Genomic DNA, 16,590 nt, shown 5'->3' on the forward strand with positions numbered 1-16,590 from the left:
CACACGCATAGCTGAGCATAACCTCAAAAAATTCAAAGAAATTTTTTTTTCAAAAAAGCGTATAACTTTTTTTGAGGAATAGCTGCAGGTCTAATTTTTTCTTAATCTCGTGTGTTTTATCAAACACTATATTTTTAATTTTTTTCAGATTTTTCCGTAAGGCTCCCCACCTTCAAAAATCCGAAAAACTGTTTTTTGGAGGATTTTCCCTATTTTATAGACTTCATAATATATCAAATCAATTTTTTTTTTGGAAAAAAGTTTATAATTTTTTTTTTGGGAATAGCTGCAGATCTAATTTTTTATTAGTCTTGTGTATTTGATCAAACACTATATTTCTAATTTTTTCAGATTTTTCTGTAACGCTGGTCACCTTCAAATATCAAAAAAACTGTTTTTTAAGGGGGTTTTGGGGGGTTTGAACGCGTTTCTCTCATTTTTAAATATTCTAAAGGACTCAGTTACTTCAAGTTACATATAACCTATAAAAACGAAATTTATTTGATATATTATGAAGTCTATAAAATAGGGAAAATCCCCAAAAACCCCCCAAAAAACCCTTTTGAAGGGGGCGAGCCTTACAGAAAAATCTGAAAAAATTAGAAATATAGTGTTTCATAAAACACACAAGATTAAGAAAAAATTAGACCTGCAGCTATTCCCCAAAAAAAGTTATACGCTTTTTAAAAAAAAATTTTCTTTTATTTTTTGAGGTTATGTACACTCTACCTACGGGTCTATAAAAAATAGGCATGTTTTATAAAAGCCTCAGCTATGCGTGTGAATTTTTTGAAATTTTAAAATTGATTGCATCCCACAAAAAGAATAAAAACGAAAAATGAAGTTTTTGATCGTGGGGGCAGGGCAAGGAGGTGGTGGGTTAAAATTACGCTGAGTCTTAAGTGTTAATCACATAGCACTTAAAAAAATAGAAAAAATTTAATTCTGTAAGTAAGGGAGGGTAACTTTTAATTTATTTATCCCGTTTATAAGTGGAAAGTTTGATGCGCCACTGTCGACGCATGTGCCACTGAAAAGTGACGGCACAGTGTTTAAACGTTTTCTTTTAGGCTCTACTATTTAAGTTATAGGGTCCCATCGTGCCTAAAATGATTAAGAAATTTCACCTATAGCGGCTCTTAGTCTATAAGGGTTCCAGCCGGATACTGGCACACGGGGATGAACAATTTCAGAATTATTTATTATTTCAGCTGATAAAATAAATAAGAGACTAAGAATCTGAAATATTGAAAAAAAAAATGTTTTGAAACTTAGATGACAGGTGGTATTCTAATTACCTTCTGTGGATAACAAAATTGAAATAAAGACTAAGTCTTCACTCTAATGGCATATAAAACAACATAATGCCGTTCTACATCCCACCAGAATGAAAACAATGGGAACCTTCTCTGGTTACACCTCCGAGGCTTCTAAAATTTGCAAGCCATGCGGATGCTGAGACTAAGGAAGATGAGGGAATTCTACAATTTGCAATTCACGTCCCATCTGCACTAAAGTTTCAACGAGAATGGTTCCCTTCATACTCCACACAGAGTAAATGTAAATAAAAAATGAATAACCATTTTCAATTTCGTTGCAAAACGAAAACACAGCCGAACCATATTCTAGTCCAATCAGAGAGTGCTGCAAGCACCCCTACCGGTTTCGAAACTTATTAGTCTCTCATCAGGAGGCACATATGCTGCTCTCCCTGATCCAACCAAAACAAACCCCAGCGTGCAGTCCCGGATTGCAACGAACTGAAATAACTTACAGTTTTGGATGGTTACTTGTTTCCAGAAAATTGTGGCTAGAGGGACACCAAAATAGAAGGATTGAAGGTTGGATGCAGGCACAATGGATGCTGGGTTGCTGATGACATTGTCCATCGAGATCCTTCTCGAGATCAACTCAAAAAGTGAGCTCTTTGCCCACAAAAAAATAATGGGATCCACATTACATCTCGTCTTCTTCTTCTTCGACCCGACCTTCTTCTTCCGTTTATCTTACCTTGTATTATTAAATGATGTAGTACCTATGTATATTACATCTCCCAGGGAGCAGCATGGTCAAAATATTCCAGTTTGCGATGTTTAACTGTTCTGACCGCTTTCGTAGCTTTTCCCATTCGCTGCAAATCAACCTCGTTAAGAACTGTACCCAACTTATTTGTAGGATTCTCGTTACTATACTTTATCGTGTCCGCAGGGCCGGTTCTAAGGTTTTGAGCGCCTCGGGCAATATATAATTTGGCGCCCCTTCATAAAAGAATATACAAATTTACGGCAAATATAAAAAAATAGCAAAAAATCAAAATTTTACAATAGAGAACTATGTAAAATATATTTATTTAAAAAAATTGAAGGCACTCGTGGGAGTGCCGACAGAAACTTCTTATAGTACTCGTATATAAATTACGAGCTCAATACTTTTATCCCATCCTAAAAGAAGTGCTATACCTATATCATATACGATATACGCGATGCGTATGCCCTATGCTATTTATGTATACATACACATAATTTATATATGTACAAAATTTATTTCAGCGAAGTGATGACGGTCGCAAATTCAATACTTTTTCCCCATCCAAGAAGTGCACAACGTCCCTAAAAAATTTTTCAATTCAAAAATTTATTTCGTCGAAGCGATAACGGTCGCTAATTTAATAATTTTCCCCATCCAAAAAGTGCACAACGTCCCTCAAGAAGTTTTCACTTCAAATATTTATTTCGTCAAAGCGATGATAGTCGCTAATTTAATACTTTTTTACATCGAAAAAGTGCACAACGTCCCTAAATAAGTTTCACTTCAAATATTTATTTCGTCGAAGCGATTACCTAATTCAATACTTTTCCTCCATTCAAAAAGTGTACGACGTCCCTAAAAAAGTTTTCACTTAAAAAATTTATTTCGTCGAAGCGATGACGGTCGCTAATTTAATAATTTTTCCTTATCCAAAAAGTGCACAACGTCCCTAAAGAAGTTTTCACTTCAAAAATTTATTTCGTCGAACCGATGAAGGTTCGCTAATATAATATTTTTCCCATCCAAAAAGTGTACAACGTCCCTCAAGAACTTTCCACTTCAAAAATTGATTTCATCGAAGCGATGACGGTCGCTAATTTAATACTTTTTTCCATCGAAAAAGTGCACAACGTCCCTAAAGGAGTTTACTTCAAATATTTATTTCGTCGAAGCGATGGATGACAGTCCCTAATTCAATACTTTTCCCCCATCCAAAATGTGCACAAGGTTCCTTAAGAAGTTTTCACTTCAAATATTTATTTCGTCGAAGCGATAAAGGTCGCTAATTTAATATTTTTCCCCATCCAAAAAGTGCACAACGTCCCTCAAGAAGTTTCCACTTCAAAAATTGGTTTCATCGAAACGATGACGATCGCTAATTTAATACTTTTTTCCATCGAAAAAGTCCACAACCTTCCTGTCTGTAATAATCTCGATTTACAACAGAAAATATTTCAAGAAACTCGAACAGCACTCTATATAGCAGACTCTATAAGTGTAGTGATAAAAATTTCTCTTTTAAATGAATTTAGTGAGTGATTAATACATAAACGTCAACAGTGAAAAACTAATGTAAATATACCTGAGTAATTAAACTAATTAGGGACAGCTGATAGCAGCGGTAGGTGAAGAGGGGTCACGAGTCACGGCAAAATAAATTGCGACGTTGCCGGATTAAAAAAAGTGTATTCAATTAGGAAATCGAAGTAGAAATAAAGTGGTAATTGTCGTCCTGATAGTGACTAGAGATCTGACGGATGGACCGGTCAATAGTCATTTGCGCGGGGCTGAAAGTACTACAAGAGCTATAGAACCGCAACCTTCTGCCTTGAAGCTTTAGCACGAGGGAAAAAATGGACAGTGACAATGAATATGATACGTAGACCAGTCAAAACAAAAGGCGGAGGGGCGAAGGGGGAGAAAAATTAGAGGAAGATAAAATGGATCGAGTATTAGAAATGTTAGCAAAACTAACTACTGACATTCAGGAAATGAAAGAGAAACAGAAGCAGTATAGACAGGAGATTAAGGAACTAAGGGAAGAAAACGATAATATAAAAAATCAGAAAAATCTGCAGCAAAAAATGGACAAAATGGAGGAGAGGATGGATAAAATGGAAAAAGAAAAGAGAAGAAACAATGTAATCGTACAAGGAATGGATATTAATCCATAAGATCAGAATATATTAAAGAAAATGAGAGGATTTCTGCGCTAAAACACTGCAGGTGGAAATAAACATTAAGGGGGCAATAAAGTTAGGAAATAATACATGTGGTGGAACTGAAGAATGCAACTGATAAAGAAAAGATAATGGTAAATAAAAACAAATTGCAAAAGGTTGGCCAGGAAAAGATATACATTAATGAGGATATGAATAAAATAGAAAGGGAAATACAAGGAAGAATAAGAGAACGAACAAAGAAAGAAGAAGGAAAGAATGTAAAAATTGGTTTCCAGAAACTGACAGTAAACAACGAAGTCTGGAAGTGGAACGCCAAGGTGAATCGCTTTGAGGTGCAGCAAAGTCAAAAAACTAAAAACGGTATGTAACAGGAAAACGACCGAGGCAACTATTAAGGCAAATGAGAAATATATACGAAAAATAAACTTTGGAACTTGGAATGTGAGAGGGACGTATGCTGCAGGCAATCTGAAAGAACTAGTAAGAGAAGTCAAGAAATATAAATTGGACTTGCTTGCAGTACAAGAAACCAAACAATTAAGAACTGAAATAGTGGATGTAGAGGGCACAACCTTTTTTAAAAGTGGTGGAAAAGACAGAACCAGAGGAACAGGTTTCATACTACAGGAAAACTTGAAATCAAGGGTAATAGCTTTTAAGCCTATATCTGACAGACTGTGTTCTTTAAGAATGAAAGGGGAAAGAAGAAATATAAGCATTATAAATGTGGATGCTCCCATAGAAGATGCGGACGAAGATGAGAAAGAAATGCTTTATGAGCAACTAGAGGAGGAATACGAAAAAACACCTAAATACGATATGAAAATAATAATGGGCGATTTCAACTCAAATATTGGAAAGGAAGATTTATATGAGAATATAGTAGGGAAACATAACAAACATGATATAACAAATAATAACGGGCACCGAGCAGTATATTTTGCAATGGAGAGAAATATCGTAATAAGAAGTACACAACTTCGCCGGAAGGAAATTCACAAAGGGGCATGGAAGTCGCCCGACGGAAAAACAATTAACCAAATAGATCATGTAGTAATAGAAAAAAATTGACATGAATTTTATATCAAAAATATAAAGCATGATAGGAGCAGAATGCAATTCAGACCACTACCTAGTAAGAGTGGCATGCATGGGAAACTGGGGTGCGACCGGGAAGGGAAAAAGGAAAACAACGGAAGGTAAGAGAAAATACAATTCGATCCTATTAAAAAATGAAGAAGTAAAATATAAATATAAAGAGAAAATAGAAATAGAACTGGCAACATGCGCACAAGAAATGGAAATCGAAGAAAGATGGGAGAAAGTAAAAACATCAATAATTAATGCAAATGAGGCAGTTCTAAACAGTACAGTAAGAAAAGGAAAAGTAAATGACTGGTATGATGAAGAATGTGAAAAAGCAGCTGAAGCAGTTAGGAGCGCTAGACAAATAATGCTATTAAATGAAAATGAGAATAACAGAAATGTGTATAGAGACGCAAGAAGGTAAATGAAAAGACAATATAGGAGAAAGAAGAGAATATCCAAAGAAGATAAGAATTCATTCATTTTACCAAGAGGTTAAAAGAATGGACAAAGGATATCAGAGCCGAAGCATCTATATTAAGAATGAAGAAGGATTACTAACAAGTGAAACAGCGCAAGTGCTAGAAAGATGGAAAAATTATTTCGAAGAGCTATTAAATAATGTTGAAGAGGACTAGATGGACATAATACAGAACATGGAAGAAAACGATACGATAGTGGAGATACCAACAAAACAAGAGGTAATGAATATAATCAGCCAACTTAAAAACAACAAAAGTCCAGGAGCGACAGATATATCAGTTGAAATGTTAAAGGCAGGAGGAGAACTGTACGAGCAACTATAATATGGGCTGGTGAAAAAGATATGGGAAGAGAAAATAATGACAAATGACTGGAGGCTGGCTAGAATCTGCCCCATACATAAAAAAGGAGATAAACAAACATGTGAAAATTATAGGGGAATAGCACTCCTAGAGACAGGGTATAAGATATTAGCACAATGCATACGTGGAAGACTGAACGAATACATGGAGGATATTGTAGGAGAATATCAGGCAGGCTTTCGATCCAACCGTTCGGTAACAGACCAGATTTTCACGGTAAAAGAATTACAAGCAAATTGCTATGAGTACAAAACGACCCTGTATGCGCTGTTCGTATATTTCAAGCAGGCATATGATCGTATAAATAGAAAAGAAATGTACCGTGCTCTGAAAGAATTAAAAATCTCCAAAAAATTGATTAGCTTATGAAATGACGTTGGCAAAAACGAAAAGCGAAGTAGTGTGGAAAGACATCCCAGAGGACTTCGAAATCAAACAAGGACTCAGGCAAGGTGACCCGATGTCAACCACGTTGTTCAATCTTGTTCTTGAAGTAATAATGAGGAATTGCAGCATAAAAATGGAAGAATCCATATTTAAAAATGAACATAAATGTATTGCTTTTGCAGATGATCTAACAATATTAGCAAAATCAAAGAAAGAATTGAAAATAATTGTGAAAAAGATAGAAAAAGAAGCAAATAGGTTTGGTCTAAAGATAAATGAAAAGAAAACTAAATACATGATAATGGGGGATACACAGCAAGACAATGAAGAGTTTATAAAAATACAAGGGGAGGAAGATTTCATATACAGTTTTGACAGAGTGGAAAAGTTTACCTACCTTGGTGTGAAAGTAAAGGAAAATGGACATGAAGATAAAGAAATAGAATCCAGAGTTACAAAAGGCAACCAGAAATACGGAATGCTGAGATCCCTAATGAACTCAAAGTTTGTTTCGAGAAAAACAAAAGAAAGAATTTACAAGACAGTGATTAGAGCTACGGTTGTATATGGAGCTGAATTATGGGTTTTAAGAAAGACAGATGAAGAAATATTAGAAAGATGGGAGAGGAAAATTCTCCGATCAATTTACGGAGGCATAAATACACAAATGGGATGGAGAAGAAGGGAAAAAATAACGAGTTGGAAGAGCTGTATACGGAACCAAAAATCACCGCAATAATAAAGGCGCATAGAATAAGATGGCTGGGACATGTGCAGAGATTGCAAAACCATAGAATGGCCAGGATGATATTGAACAGGAAACCAGTAGGAAAAAAAGGAAAGGAAGACTCCGTAAAAGATAGTTTGACAGCGTCCAAGCAGATTTACGGGAATTAAACATAGATAACTGGAGAAACAAGGTATTAGACAGAAGAGAATGGAGAAAAGTGGTAAGAAGATCGCAAGAGAAATTGTAACAGAAGAATGTGAAATGAATTGTTAAATGAGAGCTATATAATATACCTATTTATGTGTATATATTTATATGATGTATTTTTTAATAGACAAATTAATATTGTATATTGTAGATATGTATAGTAAAAAAATGTAATTGTGTATTTCACGCCCAGGGCCTACATGGCCTGTTGAGCAAAATAAATAAAAATGTGCTCTGCAACATTTGTGCGTGTTGAGGATTCTGCCTGCAAATTTGTATTGGTTTGGAATCAGGTTTGGTTTTTAAACATCAGTTTTAATAGACGGTTTGGAATCACAGGCTCTTAATATTAAAATAGGAGTGCGGCAGGGATGCCTTTTGTCCGCCTGTTAAGGCTTCTGCCTGCAAATTTGAGTTGGAATCAAACATCAGTTTTAGCAGACGGCTTGCAATCACAGGCTCTTAATATTAAGGCTACGGCTCCACGGGCTGGAAATTGACGCTAGCAGTAGCCGCAAAACGAACTTAAGGTTCCGCGGAACGGAATGGGAATAGCCGAACTGAACCGACTACGCACAAGTCCTGTAGTCGGTACAGTTCGGCTATTCCTATTCCGTTCTGCGGAACCTTAAGTTCGTTTTGCGGCTACTGCTAGCGTCAATTTCCAGCCCGTGGAGCCGTAGCCTAAAAGAGGAGTACGGCAGAGATGCTTTTTGTCGCCCCTGCTTTTCAACGTTTACTCCGAAAGAATTTTCAGAAATACACTTTCTAAAAAACAAGAAAGAGTAATTGTAAAGGATGAAGTCATCAATAATTTGCGATATGCGGACTACACAGTACTCCTAGCTTCTATTCAAGAAATATTCAAGAAAATCTGCAAGGCAAACATTACTTGATAGTGTCGTTAAGAGTTATAAGGAAGTAGGTCTGGATTTGAGCATACGGAAAACCAAAATACTCGTAATACGTAAACAACAGAATATAAAACCTTCGAAATTTGCAAATCTAAAGATCCGCTCCGTTCCCAAATTAATTTCATTAAGAAAGATACTTTGGAACCATCCATAAATTTGGATCCTTTAACACCACCAAGAGTTAGATTAACCAATAACTCAAACAGTCGATATCTTCTAGCAAGATTAAGGGAACCGGATATATTAAAAGCAATTAAGCTACATCTTGCTTTCCTACACGACCAGCCTGCCTCAGTATTTTGTGATGGATATATCAACACCAGTGTAAAACTATTTTTGGCTTCCGAAGGACTACCTACCAGGACTGAGGAACTAAGAAAAATTCTTCTAGAATTTAATGATGCCTATGGAATTGGTCCAGCTGAGGTGGAAGCTGATCTTGCTGCTTATAGGTCCTTTCTAAGTTCAGAAAGAATCATACATCTACAAAAATCAAGAGAATGTCACCGAAATTATTATTCTACTAGCTCTCCAAGACGAAATTTTTAAATAACACGACGTGTTCTGAGGAACTAGAAACCTCGAATAATTTTAGTGATGACAACTTTAGTATGGTTCTGATTAATATTCGTTCTATAAGAAATAAAACTGACAAATTATTTTTGTTTCTGGAGGAATTAGGATTTCCCCCGATAGTTGCGTTTACAGAGCACTGGCTTGAAGTCAACGAGCCTTTTTTTGTAGAAAAATATACCACAATTGCTAGGCATGATCGTCCAAGTTCAGCTTATGGAGGCACCCTAATTCTTTCTAGAAATAATGATTTTTCTCTGATTACAAAATATGACTTTCTGTTAAATGAAGCCTTCTTTGAGTTTTCCCTAGTTTATAATAAAAATCTTAATCTTTACATTATTTGCATCTATAGATCACCTGACTCTCCTGTGGAACTATTTTTTCAGAACCTGCTAAATTTGTTAGATGACTTGCCTCATAGAAGCAGAAAAATTCTATGCGGGGACTTCAACATTAATTATGATGCTGCTTGTGCTACCCAAATGTCCTTGGTCAACATATTTGAATCATATGGTCTCTCAATGCACGTTAATTCTCCTACAAGGATTACAAAAACGTCATCTACCATAATTGACTATATTGTCTCAGATTTATCACCCCTTGATGTCTGCTCTACAATTATTAATGCGGGATTATCAGATCATGAAGCAGTATTTACGAAGTTTAACATCTTTAGCAAACCCTCCTCGAAAACCCGACGTTTAGGTAGGATTTTTTCCGCTCGGAATTTTCATAAATTTCAAAATTTATGCTTAACTTCTGAGTGGCATTTTCCTTCTGCGGACGTGGACTATAATTTCAACGATTTTATAGAAAAGCTTGTCTCTATCTTCAATAAGGCATTTCCTTTAATTTCAATTAAGCCAAAACATCACAAACCCTGGGCTACCAAAGGTATCCGCATATCAGCCAAAAATATGCGCTCACTATTGTATATCAAGAAATTTACTACCAACGTCTCTGTCACTCAATATATCACCAAGTACAGGGTAACCTATCTAAAACTCATCAAATCAGCTAAAAAAGCCTACTATCAAAATCGTATGGAAAGCTATAAAAGTGTTGCAAAAGAAACTTGGTCCATAATAAACGATCTTCGAAATAGAACTCACGCAGTTCAAACATTTGCCCTTCCAGACCCGGAAAATCTAAACGAATATTTCGTTAATGTGAGTAAAAATATAACTTCTACTATTTTGCCACAAAAAGATCCCATTTCCTATCTCCCCAATTCAGGAGTGTTCTCGAATTCATTCTTTTTAAGACCAATCGATACATCTGAACTGATCCAAATTATCAATTGTATCAAAAGCAAATCATCCTGTAGTACTGATGGACTATCCATAAAAATCTTCTCAAATCTCACAGAAAATGTGTTGGAAATCCTCGTCTCACTAATTAACGATTCCTTTAAAAGAGGCAAATTCCCAGAGTGCCTAAAGATAGCCACTATTATTCCGATACTTTCAAAAATTATTGAGAGTCCTCTGAGTTAGTAAAGAAATCTATATTATATTCCGCAAAAAAACTATACAACCATCTTCCTTTACAACTCAAATCTGCAACATCTTTCCCCAAGTTCCGTAAAATGACAAAAGCTCATCTATCTAAAAGACCATATTATTCAGTAGAAGAGTTTCTTAATGACTAACTAAGAAATTACAGTAATGTACAAGTAACCAAACTTATCTATATTTTGGTGTCACACGCAGCAGCTTAAACTTATTAGTTCCTATATTAGTCCTGTCGCCAAGGGGGGTACAACGGCCTCCTTATTTCAGATGAACTTACCCAAGTTTTTTTTTTATATATTTTAACCCGTAGAATACGAATTTTTTGGGTAACAGTTGATCCGGATGTCGATAAGATTGTTATAGACAAAGAACTTGAGGAATTACATAACAGCGATTTCTCGCAAAACAAAACATCTTTTTGTATTTTTTGGGTCATTTTAAGCAAAAAATATTCCTACAAGTTTTTTCGTAGAATGCATAGTTTTCGAGATAACCGCGGTTGAACTTTCAAAAAATCGAAAAATTGCAATTTTTGAACCCGAATAACTTTTGATTAAAAAATAAAGTAGCAATTCTGCTTACCGCATTTGAAAGTTTAAGCCAAAATATATCGGTTTTGATTATTTGCATTGCTAAAAATTAATTTTTTTATTGTTAAAAAAAAGCTATAAACACATAGTGTTTCCCGTGCCTAATACATGCGTTTTAACGCATGCTACGTAGAAATTGCCTCGCTTGCACTTGTAGCTACTCTACCTACTCGTTCGATTTTAAATGAGAAATCATTTTATCATAGGTGTTTATAGCTTTATTTAACAATAATATAATAAATTTTTAGCAAATCAAATACAGTCGAACCCGCTTATTGGAATAGCCTTCGTGCCAAGAAAAAGTATTCCTATAACCGGGATATTCTAATAGCCGATCATTGGTGGTTAGTAAAAACGTTTCGGGGCCTCAAATTTCTATTACTTAAAGCGGGATATTCCTATAAGAGGTATTCTAATAAGCGGGTTCGACTGTAATCAAAACCGATATAATTTGACTTAAACTTTCAAATGCGGTAAGCAGAATTGCTACTTTATTTGTTAATCAAAAGTTATTCGGGTTCAAAAATTGCAATTTTTCGATTTTTTGAAAGTTCAACCGCGGTTATCTCGAAAACTATGCATTCTACGAAAAAACTTGTAGGAATATTTTTTGCTTAAAATGACCCAAAAAATACAAAAAGATGTTTTGTTTTGCGAGAAATCGCTGTTATGTAATTCCTCAAGTTCTTTGTCTATAACAATCTTATCGACATCCGGATCAACTGTTACCCAAAAAATTCGTATTCTGCGGGTCAAAATATATAAAAAAACTTGGGTTAGTCCATCTGAATTAAGGAGGCCGTTGTACCCCCCCTGGCGACAGGACTATATCTATAAATAGTTTACTTTGTTGTATATTCACTTTGCAATTTCTATAAATTGTTGCAATATATCGATTTTGTTTTTTTTTCTTTACTTTATTAAATTATATTTTGTATTTATGTATATTTTTTTATATTGACGATTTATCAAATTTCAGAAAATTGTATTTGTTATTGTTATTGTTAGATATTATTTATTTATTTTTTCTGACTTTAATTAAGCTTTGTCCATAAAATTTGTATAATTTTCAGTGACAATAAAGCATATTTCTATTCTATTCTATTCTATTCTATTCTATTCTATTCTATTCTATTCTATTCTATTCTATTCTATTCTATTCTATTCTATTCTATTCTATTCTATTCTATTCTATTCTATTCTATTCTATTCTATTCTATTCTATTCTATTCTATTCTATTCTATTCTATTCTATTCTTTATATTATGTAAATAACACCAAACTTGAGTAAGTGGATCAAATTGTTCAGTTAGTTTCACAGACTCACGGCGAAATTAGATTTAGGATAGAGCAGGCCAGAGCCGTTTTCAGAAGGATGTCCAAGGTATTATGTAACTCCTTCTTCTTAAAGTGCCATCTCCGCTTCGCGACGGAGGTCGGCAATCATCATAGCTATTCGGACTTTGGAGACGGCTGCTCTGAAAAGTTCATTTGATGTAGATGAACCACATCACACAACCTACTCAGAACCACAACCTACATCAAATGAACTTTTCAGAACAGCCGTCTCCAAAGTCCGAATAGCTACGATGATTGCCGACCTCCGTCGCGGAGATGGCACTTCAAGAAGATGGAGTTACATAATACCTTGGACATCCTTCTGAAAACGGCTCTGGCCTGCTCTATCCTAAATCTAATTTCGCCGTGAGTCTCTGAAACAAACTGAACAATTTGATCCACTTACTCAAGATTGGTGTTATTTACATAATATAAAGAAGCTTTTATATTCTGTTGTTTACGTATTACGAGTATTTTGGTTTTCCGTATGCTCAAATCCAGACCTGCTTCCTTATAACTCCTAACGACTCTATCAAGTAATGTTTGCAGATTTTCTTGAATAGAAGCTAGGAGTACTGTGTACTCCGCATATCGCAAATTATTGATGACTTCATCCTTCACAATTATTCTTTCTTGTTTTTTAGAAAGTCTATTTCTGAAAATTCTTTCGGAGTAAACGTTGAAAAGCAGGGGCGACAAAAAGCATCTCTGCCGTACTCCTCTTTTAATATTAAGAGCCTGTGATTGCAAGCCGTCTGCTAAAACTGATGTTGTTTGATTCCAACTCAAATTTTCAGGCAGAAGCCTTAACAGGCGGACAAAAGGCATCCCTGCCGCATTCCTATTTTAATATTAAGAGCCTGTGATTCCAAACCGTCTATTAAAACTGATGTTGTTTGATTCCAATACAAATTTGCAGGCAGAATCCTCAACACGCAGAAATGTTGCAGAGCACATTTTTATTTATTTTGCTCAACAGCCCATGTAGGCCCTGGGCGTGAAATACACATTTACATTTTTTTACTATACATATCTACAATATACAATATTAATTTGTTTATTAAAAAAAGACATCATATAAATATATACATATAAATATATTATATAGCTCTCATTTATGAAATTATTAGCTAGGTCTTATAATATTTGGTGGCCATCATTAAATACAGAAATTGAAGTTCTCAGCAAGAACTGCATTCCTTGTCAGCACATGCAGGCAGATCCTCCTAAGGTTCCCTTACAAGGCTGGAACATTCCTCAAAATGTTTGGTCACGCGTGCATATAGATTTTACCGAAACACGAAAAACTCATTTTCTTATAATTTTGGATGCTTTTTCTAAATGGGTAGAAGTTTGTCCAATGTTTTCAATCACCTTAATGGCTACGATTGCTAAACTTAGGGAGTGTTTTGCTCGTTATGGTTTACCGGAAGTACTTGTCAGCGATAACGGCCCGCAGCTAACATCGCAAGAATTTAAACATTTTACTTTAATTAATGGTATTAAACATATAACAATACCTCCTTTTTCAGCACATTGCAACGGTGCTGCTGAATATAGCGTTAAAATAGTCAAGCATTTTTTGTTAAAAGATATTGATCAAAGAAATAATCATTTATCATTGTCTAAATTTTTATTAACATGTAGGAACACAGTGCACCTGTCGACAGGTAGGTACTTCTCCCGCTAAGATATTTTTTGGAAGGGCTTTGCGAACGCGTCTAGATTTAATTAAACCTGATGATTTACAAAACCAACAATCAAACCCAGTTGATTTAACACAAATTAGACGTAACTTGATGCAAGCGCAAGAAAATAATAAGAAATATTATAGGGGGAGGAGACAGGTAGAGTTTGTAGTGGGGGATATCGTTTTAGTTAAAGATTATAGAAACACCAAGGTGTCGTGGTGCAAAGCAAAGATTTTACGAATTTTGGGTAGAAGAGCATATTTGGTAAATCCGTTAGGTAGTAAACTTACGAGGAAAAGACATTGTAATCAAATTAAAATAATTTTTAATAGTAATTTAGAAGGTATTACATTTGCGGAGACGATGCACGATAGTTCAGAGGAAAATAATATTCAAAATAACGAAGAAATTGTTATCCAAGCCGCTACAAACGCAACAGGAAATCTAGGTGGGGAGCCTCAGCTAGACTCTCAAAATGATAGTGATGTTATCCAAGAGTCAGGCATTCCACATAGACGTCCAATAAGATCTAGAAAAGAACCAAAACGTTTTGGATTCAAAGTATAGTATTTGAAAGTTTAGTTTTGTTGTGTTCCTAAATTTGGTTATAAGTAGGATTTTAGGGTGGGGTGATGTAATGTATTGGCCATGTAATTATAAACCCCACTCGCGACGCTCATGTATTGCTAATTATCGCAATATATTTTAGTTAGTTTACAGGTAAAAGAATTAACCAGTTGTATTTGATATGTAGTCAAATAAAGATTTGTTTTGGGTTCATCCAAGTGTTTTTGTGCCAAACATTTCACTATCTATTACTATAGCGGATCTACTCAGCAGCTTTATTACACTAATCCATCACCCTGTATATTATTTTCGCAAATTTTTGATTTTAGAAATTTTAGTGTTATTTTCCAATTTCCGAAGCAACAAATGATCGGACCAAAATCCGAAAAATGTAATTTTAAACCTTTGCTCATCTACTAAAAGATGAATACACTAAATAAGATATTTAATTACCCTGTTTTTACCTGTAGCGATTTAAACGAAAAAATTGCCATTTTTTACCCTTATTTGTTAATAACTAAAATTCTCGTCCGAACTGTGACGGGCATTTTTGTATTTATAATGTATTGGGTATAGTACCCAAAAAACCCATTTGCAACCTGGTTGGTCAAGTATCCCGACAAAAACCTTATTTCTCTGGACTATTTATGTTATTGCCATTTTAATCAACATAAATGTTAAAAATAAAACTCCAAAATTTCAAACCTCTTCAATTAAATTAATTACTACTAGACGCAATATAACCTAAATAATTTTTGCATTTAGTTAATACTTATTATTCTGAACGTAGCGAATTTTATCCAGTTTTTAAGATAATTTACGATTATTCTAGTACACATTCAGTCATTTAGTCACGCTACCACAGATATATGACGCTGAAAACTACTGACACAATTTTTGTTACTTTTCACACTTTTCAGCATGCGAAATCATTTTCAGGATTCTGAGTATAGATTTCAGTTTCAGCTAGTTACGATATTACGGATCTTTATCTATAGATAGCGCCCCGTATCAAACTCGGCATTGGGCGGCGAGAAAGATGTTCCCGTGACACGACGACGCAGTAATCGACAGCGTCGTCTCGCTTGCGTCGCGACCGAAACGTCTTGCGGATGCGCAATTGTTGTTCGTCAGTAATGGTCAGCTGTGTACGGGAGTTGAAGTCGAGAAATGCGCCTTAGGCATGTAAGTGTGGCTGTCGGAGACACTCAAAGACAGCAACATGTACGTATACGGTTTCGACATTACATAGACGTGTAATATGCGTGCGAGTGCTTGATCACGGTGAAGTTCTGGCGTGAACGGTGGCTCGGAGGAATCATGGCGTCGGTGGCGGGCTCGCAAGAACAGCCGCCCGCCGCGCACGGCCATAGCTTCTGCAAGAAGACCTTCCACAAGCCCACCTACTGCCACCACTGCAGCGACATGTTATGGGGCCTCATCCAGCAGGGCTTCATCTGCGAAGGTAATTTACAGTTATTTTTTCACATCCACATCCTCTTTTTGCCCCTCCTCCTCTCCAGCTCTTGCTGCCTGCCTTCCTGACTCCCTCGCTACTTCCAAATAGGTCACTACTCTCCAGAGACTCTTGTGCTCTCGTTTATTCTTTAAGGCTGGTTTGAATACACCTTTGGTCTATTTTTATCATAAAAACCTTTTACAAATAACAAATAGCGCATATATGAAGAAACCATGGATTAAATACACCACAAATATCGATATTACATTTTGTAAGGTCATTCTAAAAAAAAATTCAAATGCTTTTATTTTGCGTATCTTCACTATTTTTAACGCATACCTATGTATCCTTGTATACATTTTACACTTAGATGTTTTAACAAAGGCACGGTCTTATTATTCATTCCATTTTTTATATTGCTTGCAGATCAACACCTTATAGGCTCAATTTAAAGAAGAGAATATGGAAATTCCTA

The 16,590-nt window shown here is 35.3% G+C and overlaps 1 protein-coding gene across 6 annotated transcripts in view; it reads left to right on the plus strand.

The window, feature by feature from the left end:
- The first annotated feature begins 15,762 nt into the window (after positions 1-15,762).
- Positions 15,763-16,590, plus strand: part of LOC114336460 (diacylglycerol kinase theta) — a 338,858-nt gene continuing 338,030 nt past the window's right edge. For 2 of the 6 annotated variants that reach the window (XM_050642807.1, XM_050642806.1), the window contains exon 1: positions 15,764-16,121. In XM_050642807.1, coding sequence (XP_050498764.1) covers positions 15,977-16,121 — 145 coding nt within the window. In that variant the 5' untranslated portion in view covers positions 15,764-15,976. Of the gene's footprint in view, positions 16,122-16,590 lie in introns of all 6 variants that reach the window. The other 4 variants (XM_050642809.1, XM_050642811.1, XM_050642805.1 and 1 more) reach the window with 3 other exon arrangements.

Source organism: Diabrotica virgifera, chromosome 2 (assembly GCF_917563875.1).
Source record: "Diabrotica virgifera virgifera chromosome 2, PGI_DIABVI_V3a".
In the NCBI taxonomy this organism is placed as follows: Eukaryota; Metazoa; Arthropoda; class Insecta; order Coleoptera; family Chrysomelidae; genus Diabrotica; species Diabrotica virgifera.